The 17,963-nt window shown below is 38.0% G+C and overlaps 1 protein-coding gene across 10 annotated transcripts in view; it reads left to right on the top strand.

Moving 5' to 3' along the window:
• PTPRM (protein tyrosine phosphatase receptor type M) overlaps positions 1-17,963 on the top strand; it is a 1,039,589-nt gene that overhangs the window by 991,474 nt on the left and 30,152 nt on the right. For all 10 annotated transcript variants that reach the window (XM_043975661.1, XM_043975656.1, XM_043975655.1 and 7 more), the window contains 5 exons: positions 5,892-6,008; positions 12,319-12,473; positions 12,599-12,734; positions 14,499-14,648; positions 15,821-15,994. In XM_043975661.1, coding sequence (XP_043831596.1) covers positions 5,892-6,008; positions 12,319-12,473; positions 12,599-12,734; positions 14,499-14,648; positions 15,821-15,994 — 732 coding nt within the window. The remainder of the gene's footprint in view (positions 1-5,891; positions 6,009-12,318; positions 12,474-12,598; positions 12,735-14,498; positions 14,649-15,820; positions 15,995-17,963) is intronic.

The following is a 17,963-nucleotide window of genomic DNA, read 5'->3' as shown; positions in this document are numbered from 1 at the left end:
TCCACTGTGCCACCTAGCTGCCCCCAGAGGCTTTTATACTCTAAAGGCAAAAGAGAAATATTTAAGTTTTTTTGAGAATGGTATGACATGGTCAGATCTTTTGTAGGGCTGTCAGTTGGGCAGTAGTATGGAGGATGGATTTGAGAGTGAAGAAAGGAAAACAGAGAAATCAGTTAGGAGACTACAGCAGTAGTCCAAGTGAGAAGTGTTGGGGACCTAAACTAGAGTAAAGGCTATGTCAGTGGAGAGAAAGGAATAGATATGACAGATATCATGGAGGTAGAAACAGCAAAACTTGTCAGATGATTGTATGTGGAAGAATGTTGAGGGAGAGAAGGAGGATGATTCCAAAGGTTGTGAATCCCAATGACTAGAAAGATGCTGGAGATGCTGGGGCCACGAACAGAAATTGGGAAATTTAGAGTAAAATTGGGTTTGGGGTGAAGTAAAATTAGTTCTGGTTTTGTTTTTTGTTTTTTTTGAAGGACAATGGGGGTTAAATGACTTGCCCATGGTCACACAGCTAGTAAGTGTCAAGTGTCTGAGACTGGATTTTAACTAAGGTACTCCTGAATCCAGGGCCAGTGCTCTACCCACTGTGCCACCTAGCTGCCCCATTTAGTTCTGTTTTAAACATGTTTAGTTTGAGCTAGCCAAGGGGATATCCTGGTGTAGAAGCCTAGTAGGAAGTTGGTAATATGGGACTAAAGGTCAAGAGAGATTAGGGCTGCATGGATAGATTTGACAATCATCAGAACAGAGATGATGATTGAATTCGTGGTTGCTAATGAAATCTCCAAGCAGAAAAGTATAGAGATTGGAGAAGAGGGCCCCAAACAAGACCCTGAGGGATGACTATATTAAATGCTTAGGAAGAGGAGAATATTTAACCCAAAGTAATGACTCTAATTGTAAGAATTTCAGATACCCTGATAAGCCAATGGAAGTGCTTGTTAGGGTCAGGTGGGTCTTAGGCCAGTATCTAACAGTGCCTTCCACATCTTTATTTCATCCCTCTTTAATTTCTATCGTTTTAAAAGATTTAAAAGGAAGGCCTGAGTTCAAATCCAGTCTTAGACACTTGATCTGCGTGATCCTGGGCAAGTCACTTAACCCTGTTTGCCTCTGTAAAGAATTAATTGTTATTTGAGGTTTTAATGCCTCAAGGAGCACTGGCCTGGGGCTCTGCAAACCGCACCATGCTCCACCCACTGGTTGTAGCCATTGCCATGGCACTGGCACCTCACGCAAAATTATAATGATTGGAAGCTTAGTGAGGGCAGTCATGTGACTGTTAGAGTGGCCAGCCAATTGGTTAGGGCCTATGTGGGGTTTTCTGGGTATGAGGAGGAGAATTTGCCATTCTAGCTGGAAACTGGAATGCAACAGGAGCTCTGCTATGTATTCTCAGCTGATTCCTGGGTGGTGGTATTTTTCAGGTTGTATAATTTCCCTTTCCCCATTTTATTTCCTTTCTCTTAATTCTACTGATCCTGTTTGTGTATTTTTTTTTAAGTTCGTTCTTGTTAAAATAAATCCTGTTCTGTTTTGAGGGAGGCTGCCGGGCTCCTTCCTTGCCCCAATATTGTGGCAAGCCGCTTAGCTAACACTCCCCAATTAAAAATTGGTCCCCACACCTCATTTTCCTGAGCCATAAAATGAGCTGGAGAAGGAAATGGAAATCCTCTAAAGTATCTTTGCCAAGAAAACCCCAAATGGGGTCACAAAGAGTTGGACGTGACTGAAACAAGTGAACAATATGTGTCATGAATTGTTAAGCACTGAGGTTACAGACACACAAAAAAACCCCACAACAGTCCTTCCCCTCAAGATGTAAAGTCTTCCCACAGTAATTCATACTACTACCATCCAATTTACCAACTAATTAAATACTCTTATCATTCAATATTGGTCTTATAATATGTCAGTCTTAGCTCTTCCAAGATATTTCAGAGCACTGTTGGAGTCCATATCTTTCCTTACACAGTGCTATGCACACAGCAGATCTTTACTAAATATTTGATTCATTGATAGGTGGACTCATTAGAACAGCATAAAGGAAAAAATTCATTATAGCATTTGGGTGTTTGTGTTCACTGGGCCCACAATGTTTTACTGGAGCCAGAGTCTGTATATTTTTGCATGATTAATGACATGTACATAAAAGCCACCACTTCTCATGGATGCCATATAATTAGAACATGATTAGAAGTAACAGTTTGACCTGGCAAAATTACAGAACAAGAGAAGAGAAGCTCCCTCCTCATCTCCATCACTGCCTTCCCTTAATTCCCAACAAAAATCCCATCTTCTACAGGAAGCTTTTCCCAACTCTTCTTAATTCTAGAATATTTCTTCTCTTAATTATTTCCTCCTCATCCTCTAGATAGCTTGTTTGTACATACAGTATTTGTTTGCTTTTTGTCTCTGAGGATAGGGACTGCCTTTTGCCCTTTTACAACCCCAGTGTTTATCACAATTCTAGCACATACTAGGTGCTTAATAAATATCTATTGACTGACCAACTAAGGAGCAAGCTTCCTCATTTTTTCTTGCTCAGAAAGGCACACAGCTAGTAGGCTCAGCTTCAAAGGAGGGGAAAATCTAGACATATTCTTCTTATATTCAGTCATTCTTTATCTAACATATAAGATTTGCAAGTTGTGTACGTAGTCCATTCCTTTTCTTAAGAGAAAAATAATTTGACAGAGGTACAACAAACTGAAAAGATACTAGAAAGGAATACTTTTTTTAAAAGCTTATTCAAGAGCTAAAAACAGACATAACAGAATCCTTGTGGGTTATTCTGGAAGATGGTCAGTCCAGCATTTTTCTGCCTGCCCAGGCAGATGCCCCTGTGGTAGGGAGGGTGGCCAGGCTTTCTGGAAACACATTCTGCAAAGAAGCAGCTAAAATGCCTACTGTTACTTAATTATAGTCTAATCTAAGACATCCAGACAGCACAAAGTTAGAAATGTGTGTTTCCCTTCAGAGCCAAACAGTGCAGAGAAATCTAGGTTTCCTCTTTTTCTTCTTGTTGCTGTTCACTTGGTTAAACTGATTGGCTTGGAGAATGGCAGGCACCTGTCTGAAAGGAGCCAAGCTAATGTTAGAAACACTTGGTGATCAGTAGCTGTGCCTCAACAGGGTCTGGGACTGCAGCTGCTTCCTGTTTCCTACGTGCTTTGGGCACATTTGTGTGGATCAGATTCCACAGAAGGAGGCCATAGAGTAACGAGCAGAAAAAGAAAAGTTAATCAGTATACCAGGATGCCGAGGTTTGATATCAAGAAGCTGTGCTGCTCCTGGGGTGTGGGTGGCAATATAGGCAGACAGGAAAATGTTATGTATTGGACAAGACTAGGTGAGGCAGAAATGTCTGGGAGGATTAGTGCAAATGAAACAAGGGTTTGCACAAAGTACCTGGGCTTCACAATGTCAAGAAGAGCAGCTGTCTAGATGAAAAGTAAACCTTTACTGTGTCACTGAGGCCTTCTATTTTTGTGACTATAAAGTTTTAGGAAATTTTTCCATATAATATTTATCTTAAAAGTTATAGGGTAGTTTTTGTTTAGTCATTTATTTATTTTGGCTTGGTTTGGTTTTAAAAGATCTAAGCAAGTGCATCCAGAGTCAGCTGCTTCTTTTGGGGAAGGAAGAACTCAGCAGAAATCATAAAATATGTGATGGAATTATTTGGATTTTTAATTTTCTTGGAGTTTTTTAATGTTTCTTTAATTTTCTGTATAACATATTTATCTAAACAAAAAAGAATATGTGTTTAAAGAATTTCTGTATATGAATATAAAAGAACCACATATCATCTATATATACATATATATATGTATGTGTGTGTGTGTGTGTGTGTGTGTGTCTGCTACTTACCATGTATAGACTCAGTGTCTTCAAAGGGTGAAACCCTAGCAACTCAGTAAAGGAGAGAAACTAGTGAAATTCCACAAAATCAACATTAGTCAAACATATTTTAGAAGAGTTGATTTGAATACTTAGACATGGTACAATACTTACATCAATTCAGATGGCCCCATCAACATACATAGCAAAATCATGGGTACTTTATTACAATAATGTGTTCAAAAGTTATAGACATCTATCACTTGGTTTCAGCAAAGTTGGTTACAAAGTAAATGTCTAAAAAGCTATTCCTTTTTTTCCATTAACAACTACTACAAATTCAGAGATGCATTGTAGGAGGTGAATGGAAGATAGAAGTTGGGGGAGGGTAGAACAATATCTCAATATTAGGATTCATCTTTTAAAGTTGCAAGATATCTTTGAGATCATCTAATTCAATCTCCCCCTCATTTTGCAAGTAGCTAGGTAACAGAGGTCTAGAGAATGAATGAATGAATGAATGAACCAACCTTAACCAAGCACTTGTGCCAAACATTATGCTAAATGCTGAGAATACAAATAGAAAAAACAAGATGGGGCAGCTAGGTGGCACAGTGGAAAGAGCACTGGCCCTGGATTCAGGAGGACCTGAGTTCAAATCCAGCCTTAGACACTTAACACTTTCTAGCTGTGAGACCCTGGACAAGTCACTTAACCCCCAATTGCCTCACCAAACAAAAAAAAGAAAAGAAAAGAAAGAACAACATAATCTCTGCCCTGCAGGAACTCGTACTCTATTTGGAAGAAAAACACACACAAAAGAAAGTTCATTGCAAGACAAATGGCAAGGCCCAAGGGTACTGATGATCAAATGATTGTGCCAGAGATCAGGAGGATGTAGAGGCAGGTCAGATCAAGGCCTGGAGGACCTCAGGATGTATTAGCAAAACAAATTATAAGAACTAGTGGTCCACCATCTCTGAAGATTCTTATCTTATCTCATCCATGTGAGTAGTCAGTTCAGATGTGTTCTAGGCGTCTTGCCCAGAGTCATCCTACTGGTAAATCAAGACTGGAATTTGAGCCTGTATCTTCTGATTTACAGTGTCATGCCTTTTTGCATAATACAACACTATTCTACTCTGATAGAGCAAAGTGCTGGAAACTTTTGATGAGGAAGTAATAAAGATTGTGGCCATTTTCCTTCAGAGCATTTTCTCTAGTATGGAATTTTCCCTCTACTGTTAGCTAGACTCCTAGACTTGAGAATCCTCTGATTCCAGTGTTGTAACTTTACTCCCATTTTATTATTTTGGCTTTACAATATCTTACAGACCCAGGCTTCAATAGTACACTTTTCATAGGAGGTGCCAGCTGACAAATGAGATACAAAATGAAAGGTTGTGTTTATTGTTTATTATTATTATTATTTTCATTATTATTATTATTATTAATAGATTCAAATTAGGAAGAATGAATTTGTTACCTGCTTTATCAGTTAGGAAATTCTACTTACTTAGAATGAGGTATGTCTATAGTTCCACCTTGGAAAAATTCTGTGGCTATTTCCTCCCCCAAAATAAAACATCTATGGTCTAAAATCTATGATTTTATAAAATTAAAAATATCCAGACAATTTTGAAACACTCAGTATTCAGGGGAGCTAAAGTATTGCAAACTTCTTTTTAGAGTTCATTTTCCCTGTCCACTCCCTAACAAAGAAAGAACAGAAATGAATGGTTATGTAATTTGCCTATATTTGGTATAAACACACTTCTCTTAAATCTAGGTATTTTTACTGAGCTTTTCCACTTTTGTAATTCAGATTACTAGTTTCTAAGGGAGGAAAAAAAACACAGGTGATGGAAATAAATGGACCATGGCCTACAGCATGTGGTTCAGCTGTGTGCATGTGATGGAAATTCATCCTATAAATCATAGTGGACCATGTAGGGCTTGTTTAGGGACTCAACCAAAAAATAAATAAATACAGCCTCCCTTAAAAATCCCCTTAATTTTCTTTGTGTTTCCAAAAGGTCAAATGCTGCAAATACTGGCCAGATGACACGGAGATATATAAAGACATTAAAGTTACCTTAATAGAAACAGAACTTCTGGCAGAATATGTAATTCGAACATTTGCTGTGGAAAAGGTAAGTTTTCATTCTGTTTTGATGGAGCTATGATATTGTAAATATCCATTTTTGCTACAGTGAATTTATTCATTTCTAATTCATCTGGGATAATTTAAGTATGATCCCACCAGAAAGCAGGAGGCTAACTAGGGACCTTCTCTAGATCCCTTTCTACTTTTGTATTCTTTGACAAGCACAGCCCAATTCCTTTTCATAAAACAATCCATATTGTAGAACATTGGATTTGTAGTCAAGAGACCTAGGTTCAAATTCTGGCTTGACTCGAACTCAAATCATTTCACCTCTCAGCCTCAGTTTCCTCATCTGTAAAATATAAATGATGATACTTTCACTAAGTATCTTATGGAATCACTGTGAGAAAAAATGTTTTATTAACCCTAAAATGCTATGTAAATGCTAATTATTTTCATAAGATTCTGCCTTTTGCAGCCAACTCAAAAGATGGATTCCATTTATTTCCCTAGCTATATAGCTAATATGTGTGGTCTGCTTCCTATCTGTTTTTCATCTATTACCATTTGTCTTTGCCATTCAGAAATATGTTGGTACATCTTCCTCATGTTCTTTGCCCACCAAAATCAAAAGTGTAACAGAAAAGCATATCTAAGGTTTTTTGGTAGTGGATTCAGATAAGCATAGTTGAGAAAAAGGTCTCACTCTATCTGGAATGCTTCTGTTAACTTGATTGTTTTCAGGCCTAGGTGCCAACACAGACTGTACTAACTCTGGAATAGATGATGGTGCTCTGTTGTATATGGGATGCTCTTGGATGGACCAACAGATCTTTTGCAGTTACACCAATGTTCACTTATTTTCAGTTTTTACTTTGGTCTTTGGCCTCAGTTGAGGGGCATACTTAGCTTTGCCTTAGACACAGTCTTCAGGATGTTCTTCTGCCGGTAGGTCATTCTGAACCACCACAATTTCACACCCGTAGAATTTAGAGCTAGAAACAACCTTAGAGGTTATTTGGTCCAGTCCTCTCATTTTACAGGTTAGGAATATGAGGCTCACAGGAATTAAGTGACTTGCCCAAGGTTACTCAGATAATAAGTGGTGGATTCAGGATTTGAACCTAGGTCTTCCAGTTCCAAATCCAGCATCTTTTCCCCTACGACATAGGGACAATGAGTTTGTCTCCAAATTTTTTGGATGAAGCACAACACAGTTAGAGTGATAGAGGAAATCGCTAGTCATGTGACTCACTCTTTCCTACCTTAATCTAAATTCTCACAATATCCGGGGGGCACTCAAAGTGCTCCATTGCTAACATACATGGAGGAAGTTGGCTTGCTACCTTGTAGCATCTGCTCCTGGAATAATGGAACCTGGTTTGCTGAACTCTTTACAATAGTTTGCAGATCCATATTTATTATAGACTTACAAGGCTGAGAGGGATGTTTATTTTCATCTGTTATTCATACATACTATTTAGATTTTTTCAGAATCTTTTTTTTTAATAAGCAGGCAGAATATTTGGAGACTTTAAAGAATGTGGAGTTCAGGTTGTCTTAGTTCTTCAAGTTTCAAAGTTCATACTTTGATGTTAGCTTTTCCACTTAGCCAGGATTGGAGAAAACATATGGAGGATTTTTCTATGGCTCTTGGCAAGAGCACTCATGAATAGCTGCATTAAAACAGATAGGGATAAAATACCCTAGATATTTTATTTAAAAAAAAACTTTCATCCAAGAGCCATCACTTAAAGACTGGCTTCTTTGAACAATAGTCAGCTTTCTAATAAGCTGAGAATGCTGCTAGAGGGTTTGTTTGTTTCTTTTCTCTCCTTTTTTCCTTTTTTTTTAACCTCTTATTGTCCTCTTCTGCAGTCACAGCTGCACAAAAATGTTTCTGAACCACCCACCTATTTGAGTCACTTTCTTTGCTCTCATAAAAACCAAGGAAAGATATAGTAGAATGAGGGGAAGATTGGATTGGGCATTAAAGTATTTGAGGAAATCAAAATGATATGTTAGTGGTATTCTAAAGCGGAGGGGGGCGCTGCTCCTGGGCAATTGAAATCTTTATAGAAAACAAATCATTAGCACTTTGTGGAACCATTTGCTTATCTTGGGTCTTATTTCTCATTAGAAGAGAAAGGAAAGGGGCAGCTAGATGGTGCAGTGGTTAAAGCACCGGCCCTGGATTCAGGAGTACCTGAGTTCAAATCCGGCCTCAGACACTTGACACTTACTAGCTGTGTGACCATGGGCAAGTCACTTAACCCCCATTGCCCCGCAAAAAAAAAAAAAAAAAAAAAAAAAAAAAAAAAAAAAAAAAAAAAAGAAGAGAAAGGAAAGACATATACTCTTTTGAAATTTCTGTAAATATGATACAGAAGGGACTCCCAAGGTGAAGCACTGAGTTTGTGTGGTTTTTTCTATGAAAATAAAATTGTTTCCATTTAGAATATACGAAGCCCCATTTTGTGTCTACCTATTAGCTTATAGGTTTCCATCTAAGGGAAACAAAACCCTTAAGCTAAACAGAATTTAAAGACTCTATAATGACTGTTATCTCAAGAAGAGACCATAGATAGCATGTCCCAAAAGTCTAGTGCAGTTTTAAGATGATTGTGTATATTTTTTAAGAAAGAAATCATTGTTTCTTTTAAAAAACTACACACACACACACACACACACACAGTGATATTGTTGGGCTTGGGTTTTGTTTTAGAATGTCCCAGAAGTTTTGTTTTAGGATGTCCCAGAAAACTTCCCTAAGACTTTTGGAATATTCTGTATTTAAAAGCTCTTCTGGACCAGATATGCTGTCAGCTGAATCTTTCCCCTATATACTCGGAAGGTAGTCCCACTGAAGCCCATCTGCCCAGGAAATGATGGCCTGATCCTGCTGTTTCTAAAGGAGCAAGTCTTTTCACTGGCCCTATGTTCTATACAGAGTGGAAGAGCTCAGTGGTGACCTTCTCTTTGATGATATCTTTCAGACTGTTAATATTCAAACATTATTCCAAGAAGGGTTCCTTAGGTTTTACCAGACTACCAAAGAGATCCATGACCAAAAAAAGTTAAGAATCCCTGGAATAAAGGGCATGAATGGCATCTATGTTCTATAAACGGGTAAAAAATTAGTTTTCTTACTTAGCAAGAATGATCAAATAAAAAAGAGATACCAGATGACAAGATTTTTCCTCCCACTTCCACCATAGCAGCCCTGCCTTGCTTCTTCCTCCAATGGCTATCTTATCCATGATCTCCCAGTATTCTTGGGTTTCTACCCACAAGGGCCAGTTTTTCTCTCCTGAAGTTTCTGCTTCTGACACCATGGTGGTGTGCTGGTTTGGTAGAGGTGTTGGGGGTAGGGGAGTGTTGGGTATTCTCTTAGTCTGTCTCCCAAACCCCTTCCCTTCTTCTACATGTCTACCTTCCCACTTATGTACTTGAACAGTGAGTTACAGATCTGCAGAACATAGCTAGCCTGGCCCTCAGATAAAAGTATAGTGTCTATAATGGGGCCTATACTTAAAGTCTTTTTCAACTTCGTAAAACTTCTGTAATGGGCTAAAATTCTAGCTATACTATCTAAAAATCTAATGAGTGGTCGCCAATAAATTAGAAGCTTTAGCAAGAGTTTAGACTTTTAAGCATTTATTAAAGAGCATTAGGATCTAATGACAGAGAGAAAGGTAAAAATCTAACTATTTCTAAGAGACCCCATCACCTCACCTGCCATGGTGAGGTCAGGAACAAAAAGGACCCAATGCTTCCTTCCTCTTCCCAGAAACTTCCTGTCTAAACCAGAAACATCAAATGTCACTTCCTGACGCCAAGGAACTGACCTTCCAAGCCATATAGCTTGCCCTCAGATGTCTGCTCCTCATGGTGGAGCTTTCCTACAGTATCCCTCCAGCAGGGGGCAGGCATCACTCCAATTGTCACACTTCCATAGCTTACCCATTATGGTGTTACCTAAATATCTTAATGAGGCATATGGCTTTAATTTAACCTCTTAAAAACATTTTTAAAAAAGAACAATATTTTCACATCCATGTTCAGGGTGTTTTAAGCTGACTCATAATAACATACTCAAAACAAATGTCTCAAACTGATATCTAATCTCATCCATCCAAACTTTCAAAGAATGTGGCTCTTGTGAATTTCTGTTTTCAGTATAATAGTTATAGATGTTAACTGATGAACAATCCAACAGGGAGAAGATTGAGGTTTGTGTCATATAAAATGGAATCATTCTATCTCAGTATTTTAGGGGAAGAAATGTGGGCTGACACAACTTAAGTCCAACTAGACGTTTTAGTGATAGTAAATAAATTTTGAATTATAAAAGCATTCTAAAAGAATACCAGGACACATATGCCAATCAGTTTCTTTGACCCCCCCCCCAATTTCTAAAGTATCTAAGCTAGCCATAGCAATGTAGCACCTGTGGTTCCAGAATAAAACAAAAACAAAAAAAAGAGTCCATCCCCAAAGTCCAAGCTAGATCTGATTAGTGACAGTGGCAAATAGTATAGGACCAAGAGGCCGGAACTCTCATAGAACATGCCAAGCTAGGGTAGCAGACCCAAGTTACCTTTGGATTTTATTAGTCTTGAGTAAGATAGATAAAGATGCCCCCACAAAGGTTGATAGAATTCCTTTGGTATCAGATATTATGCTAATGAATCATTGCTTCTAGTCATTTCTATATACTCGTTCCCTCTGCTATCTCTGGAGAAAAGAACCTAATCTGGCCAGACTACTTTTAAAACTATATTTGCTAAGGGAAGAGTTGGGGGACAGAAGGGAAGTGGGGAGTAACAGGTATAGAATACAGCAAATATCAGATTTTTTAAATTTTGCTCATCCTTTTTTTCCTCTTAAAAAAGATCTTATAAGGATGGCTTTGTAGGAAAAGAACGAAAGAGGGACACGGGGGGGGGAAATGGGCATTATGAAAACAAAGAATATCATTTAAATGTATTTTTTAAAGCCATCTGGTAAAAGGAAAAACTGCCCCCAAATTTTATATCATGCCAATCTGGTATTGAATTTGCTCTTCAAAAATAGTGCAAAATGTAATGATGATTGTTTTATAATATTTAACCTTGACACATGTACTCTGTCGTATGTGAGATATGTGGGTATAAATAAACTCTATTGTTCCTGAAACAAAAGAAGAGCCTTCCATTCACAGAGCTTGCACCTTTTCTTTAGTTCCAAGGCCAAGCTTTCTCATTTAGCTCCCAAGTCTGTTGAACTCTATCAGAATAGCTGGTGCCTTTTAGGTTATTATTTTTTCTGAGACGTGTGTGATGACCTCCACACATACCGAAAGTTTTGCCTTTACTAAAGAGAGAAACCTGACAGACCGAGTTACAGCTAGAAAGCCATTGTGTCTCATTTTCTGGTTAATGCTCCTGGTTCAATCAGTGAGCACTCATTCAGCCCCTCGACTTCTTGCACAACTCTCTATTGGATGCCCTGATACAAGGCAATAACTAGTCTAAAAAAAGATTAGAAAACACAGGCCCTATCCTCAAAGAGGTTGCAGCCCAATGACAAGAACATAGATGTCCTTCAAGTTGTTGCTTTCATAAAATCATAAAGTTGGAAGAGGCTGACAGGGTCATCTAGCTCATCCTTAGCCAAAGGAAGAAATCCTCCCGACAAATTTCTCCAAAAGTGGTCATCCAGTTTCTGCATGGGGCACTTGCTATTTTACAAGGTAACTTATCTTTATAGTGTAGCATTGCCTTCTATTCTGCTACCTGTGTATGTGTGATACTTGGGTCCATTCCTCACCGGACCACTAAATTCACTGAGCAATCTGAAAAGAGACAGCAGATGATGCTTATTGGAAGGTACTACCACTAAAAAAGAAAGAAAGAAGAAAGAAAGAAAGAAAGAAAGAAAGAAAGAAAGGAAGGAAGGAAGGAAGGAAGGAAGGAAGGAAGGAAGGAAGGAAGGAAGGAAGGAAGGAAGGAAGGAAGGAAGAAAAGAAAGAAAGAAAGAAAGAAAGAAAGAAAGAAAGAAAGAAAGAAAGAAAGAAAGAAAGAAAGAAAGAAAGAAACCTCTTTTACTGTTTAAATTGAATATGTAATTTGATGTTCTCCAAACACTCCACCTTCCCCAAGACACTTGCAAATACCTGAATAAGAAGCTTTCCAGTTGTTAATCAAAAAAAGAATTAATTTCTTCCCCTTGCATTTAGTTAGTTCTCCAGTAGGTTCAGTCATTCAATTCTAACTTGACAATTCAGGCAACCGTGGAATTCCTGTGTTTACTTGTTTTTGCTCACTACCATTTCCTCTTTCTTTTTTCTCTCATCACTATCAAACTGATGGCAGAGAGGAGTTCATGAAATCCGAGAAATTAGACAGTTTCACTTCACAGGATGGCCAGATCATGGGGTGCCATACCATGCAACAGGATTGCTTGGGTTTGTCCGACAGGTCAAGTCCAAGAGTCCTCCTAATGCAGGCCCATTGGTGGTCCATTGCAGGTAAGTAGAAATTGTCTTGATAATAATGGGCTGGGGTTTTTTGGGGGGTTGGTTTGTTTTGGTTTTTTACAAATAATACAGTGGCTTCTTTTTCACATACTAATCAGCATTTTGCTCTCTTGCAGTGCTGGTGCTGGTAGGACTGGTTGTTTCATTGTCATTGACATCATGCTAGACATGGCAGAAAGAGAAGGTGTAGTAGACATATACAACTGTGTGAGAGAGCTACGATCTCGAAGAGTCAATATGGTGCAAACAGAGGTATGGTCGGTTGTGATCTCCTCTTTAAGTCCACTACATATGCCATGGAAGCAGAAATGTTTAAAAAGAATAAAAGAAAATCATAGTTAGTCAGTGTTCTTCTTTCAAGTCTCTACAGGGAAAAAATGATACAAGTCTAGCCAGTCCCACTTTTTTCCTTGCAAACATTAAAAAGAGGGCAGGTGAATACAGATAATTTAGAATAAAGGTTTATAACCACAGGGTAGAACCTAATATCATCGCATGTCTCATAGCTAAGTGGTACAGTACACAGAACTCTGGACCTGGAGTAAGGAAGACCTGGTCTCAGATGCTAAGTAGTGCTAGTGTAACTCTGGGCCAGTCACTTGACCTCTGCCTCAGTTCCCTCATCTGCAAAATGGTAATAATAGCATCTACCTTCCAGGTTTGTTGTGAGGATACATTGAGATAAGTAGTATATAAATGCTAGGTCTTATTGTCACATGGCTTCTGGGTCAAGGAAATAGATGTCATTGTATAAGCACATAGTATAATTCATTTCCATCATTACTTTTAAAATAGCCAATAACTGGGGTAGACTGACTCAGACAACAATTGGGCATGTGTCCAGTAACCTCTAGAGAAAGTATATTTTTTGTGCTTTTCCAGGGAACAGAAAAGACCTGTCATCCCTGAAATCACACTTCCTAGCCTGGCATAGGAATTTGTCTGGTTTGTGGAGGTCATCCAAGCTTGCTTAGCTATAAAATTAAATGCAAGGTGCCTGGGGCAGTTACATTTTGGAGATAAAGGACTTGGTTCATGTCCCCTAGCAAATGCAAATTTGCATTAATCATTTTATCTTATTAACTGTGTGTCAGGACACCTGGAAATTACCCTATGAAATGGCATTGAGTTGCAAAGAAACCCAAATTTCCTTGTACAACTAACATAAAGGACACTAGACAGAGACTTTAAATGCTGCTTTTTTTGAGCCTAGTCTTTAGAGTGATGATTATCCTTTTTTAAAGGTAAGAGTCATGTAGTAGATATAAATAAATTTGGAAAGTATAGAGTACTATTTATTTGCAGGGACTTTTAAAAAGTAATGGGAAACTATCCCAAAAGTCAGTACAGTAAACCATGTATTTGGGCAAATTGAAGTCCAAATCAGTGTAGTCCAAGCTGTAGATTGTTTTTTTAAAAATGGGAATATTGATAATTTTTGGTTTGTTTGTTTTTTGGGGTATTTTTGGCAGGGCAATGGGGGTTAAGTGACTTGCCCTGGGTCACACAGCTGGTAAGTGTCAAGTTTCTGAGGCCAGATTTGAACTCAGGTACTCCTGAATCCAGGGCCAGTGCTTTATCCACTATGCTACCTAGCTGCCCCCTAGTATTGATAATTTTTAAAGTCTATAAAGTCATAAATGATGTGCTTCCAGATAAAGGTCATGTCCTACTTGCTTTAATAAACACTTAAGAATCATCATCACATTAACTGATATTTGAATGTTGCTATATGGTAAAATGGATTTGTGAACCCTTCTCAGAATGTCTTAAAATGCATCAAATAAAATATGTAGGATTACCAAAAAACCAATTATATTTGAAATACAATTATCAAAGCCATATTTTTTTAAGTTCATGGCCCCCAAATTTTGAACACCTGCTCTAAACAATGTTTTTCTTTGTCTTCTAAGAATTCACTATTTATGATCACACTGGTCTTTCTTTCTTCTCTAGTTACATTGCATTATCTTTTGTTCCCCATTACTGACCATCTGATTTAATCCACTCTATCAGGAGCAATATGTATTTATCCATGATGCCATCCTGGAAGCCTGTCTTTGTGGAGATACATCTGTCCCAGCATCCCAGGTTAGGTCTTTATACTATGACATGAACAAGCTAGACCCTCAGACGAACTCAAGCCAGATCAAGGAAGAATTTCGGGTAAGCCACATAAGCTTTGAGGGATCCCCCCCCCCAGGACTATCCCAAAATCTGATTAATGGATGGCTCCTTTCCACCTTTAGTCCTTGGACCACTTGACCAACAGATCCAGTTTTTCCCTGGGCTGGGAGGAAAGAATCATGCAATAAATATCCTTGTTGAAATGAGAGGAGTGCCATGCTCTTGATGGGTTCTCAGTGATATTTGGTACTGCTGACTGATATTACAACTTAGGTTCTTGGTTTCTTTCCACACTATCTTCTTCCTATGAGATAGAGCCCTGCCTAAGTATACTTGAACATCTGGGCAAACTGTGTTCCCCAGACTCTAAACTACTGGCCATCTGGCCAGCCCTAGCCACACTTTAAACTGAGTCATGTCAGAATCCACCACAGTGGCCTAAGCTGACCTTCCACTTCTGATATCACTGAGCATTATTAAATAAATTTAGGAAATATAGAGTATTAGAAGGAAAAGTTTAACCCTAGATACTTATCTGTCTATATCCATCTCACTTTTGTCTTTATATATACAGTGCTTAGCACATAAGATCTTAATAAATTTTTCTTTAAAAATGCATTCATTTTTTGTTTCTTTTTTAACAATGTTTTTAAAAATTTTATTTTCAACCAACATCAAAAAAGAACATTTTCATTCACAAAGCAAATGAGAAAAGGGTTATATATGAAATGGTGAATCTCAGTTACATAGTTTGCTCTTTTTAAAGTGTGTCAAAGATATCTGGTTTGTGTTTCCCCATAAACTCCTTTCTGTTCCCTTTTATGTGTTTTCTTTTAAATGCTTTTAAAATTATAAATGCTTTTAAATGTCTCAGATGACCTTTTCTTTTTTCTTTCTTTCTTTCCTTCTTGTCAACACTATCCCTAACACTCCCCTCTCCTGATCCACAAAACAATCTAATTGGAAAAAAAAACAAAACAAAACTCTTGTATAAGTATTTACAAACAAAACATCTATGTGTATATATAACATAAATGTGTATAAACATGCAAATATTTAAATATGTTTATATATGTATGTATGTGTATATTTATATACACATATGTATGAGTATATCCGGTTTGTTTTGGACTTTTAAAAAATATCAAACCCAGAACTTATCTACTGTGCAGCTGATGGTTTCTTAAATTTCTCTTTTGTTGTTAATATAGACTCTAAACATGGTAACTCCAACTTTGCGTGTGGAAGACTGCAGTATAGCACTTCTACCCCGAAATCATGAGAAAAACCGATGCATGGATATCCTGCCCCCAGACCGATGCCTGCCCTTCCTTATCACAATAGATGGAGAGAGCAGCAACTACATCAACGCAGCTCTGATGGATGTAAGCCCCTCTTATCTATAGTCAGAAAGAAAGGAAGAATAAGCCTTTACCAAACCAGGAGCTCCAAGAACAGATCAGAAAGAGTTTTTTTTTCTTTCATCCTATTCATTTGTTACATATTTTTTCTCTGAAGACACAAAATATTTTTAAGTGATGAATTCAAGATCCCACATATCAGTTATGTCAAGGCCAAGGTTGTCCAGTTCCTCAGGGACAGTCAGTCCTGGAGGACTGATAAATGAAACAAGTCTCAGCTACTTTTCACACACTTACATTTTTAACTATCCAGACTAAGAGTAAGGGAAACCTATGAAATCATGAAGGCAGCAAAGTGGGATAATATGGTATGCAGGATTATTTTAGTTCCTTTTCCTCTGAATTTGGGCAGTAATTAACTGGGTTTGGGGGCGTGGGGAGGGGGGATGGAGATGGCCTGTCAGTGTAGTATACAACCCATTACTTCCTGTCAGTCTGTTTGCTTCTAACTGAATGAACATTTGCTGTTCAATGAAGAAAAAGTGAATGAATATTTTTAGTGCTATAATGGCACTTTTAATACTATTGGTATGATACCAGTAAAAAAAAGGGCACTTAAACTTGCTTTAAACTCTCCAGAGCTTTAAAGAGCATCTGTAACATTTTATAGCCAGAATAACTGAAACTCTCACATATACAAATAACAAGAAAACAGATTTTTTAAAAGCAATGGGTATATTTTAACTATTTTTTTTAAAAAAACACAAAGTTGAAAGCTTTGCATTAAAATGATTCATGGTAGATACTCTGACTGTTGGCTTTTAAATGAGAACCTCTCACCTGCAATAGCAGACAAATTAAACCCCGCTCCTTCCAGTCTTCTTTCCTTGGTTGCCCACTTCAAACCTGACTATGTGCTACTGTCAGATTAAATCTTTCAAATGCACAGTTCTGATCACTCTATCTATTTTCACATCCCTCTGTTCATTCCATTGCTCCATTGACAGTCCAAACTGGTTAATGAGTTTGCCATTTAAGGTCCTGTAAAGTTTGATTTCCTCTGACCTTTGCAGCCTTCTCTTAACTCACCCTGGAATACCCCATATTCCAGCCAAACTGCTCTTCTTGCTGTCCCCTCAAACGCATCCAGCCCTTTGCTGGCTGTTTCTTTGCTCAAAATGTTTTTGCCACAAGTCAAGTGTTTATTTTCCCATCTCCCTCATTAAAATTTATGACTTCTTGAAGACCAGAGTCTAAACCTACCTCTTGCATGAAGGTTTCCCCAAATCCCTACAAATGGAAGTGAGCTCTCCCTCCCCTGAACTCACATTTCATTCAAATCTCTGAGACACTTATATATTCGATTTTGTGCTATAATTATTCAATTCAACAAGCATTTGTTAAGTGCCTACTGTATGCTAGGCAAAAAAACCCCAAAAAGCAAAAGCATTCTTGCCCTTGAGGGGCTTATAGTCTTAGTGAGGGAAAGAGCCAGTTCCTGTGAGGATCAAACGAGATAATATTTGTAAAGTGCTTAGCACACTACCTGCAGGTGCTTTTATTATTATTTATTATTTATCACATAGTAGGTATTTAATAAATGCTTGTGCCCCCCTCCCCTCCCCCACCTTTCCTTTATTTTTTTTAAACACTTATGTGTCACAGTGGACAGAGTGTTTCATCTGGAGTCAGGGAGATCTGAATTCAAACCTGTCCTCAGATTCTTACTAGCTGTATGACCATAGGCAAATCACTTAACCACTAGGTGCTTCAGTTTTCCCATTTGTAAAAATAACAGCACCTAATTTCCAAGGTTGCTATGAGAATAAAACAAGATAAAATTGTTCAAGTGCTTTGCAAACCTTAAAGCTCTATACAAATACTAGCTCTTAGTAGTAGTACTCACCTTTCTGTGCCTCAGGATTCTTCTGTGTAAAAAGAGATCAGATTTGATGGCTTCTAAAGTCCTTCCTGGCTCTAAATCTTTGGTTCT

This window comes from Dromiciops gliroides, chromosome 1 (genome assembly GCF_019393635.1).
Source record: "Dromiciops gliroides isolate mDroGli1 chromosome 1, mDroGli1.pri, whole genome shotgun sequence".
Taxonomy (NCBI): domain Eukaryota; kingdom Metazoa; phylum Chordata; class Mammalia; order Microbiotheria; family Microbiotheriidae; genus Dromiciops; species Dromiciops gliroides.
The sequence above is the reverse complement of the archived record's forward strand: the minus strand, read 5'-3'. Positions and strand labels throughout refer to the sequence as shown.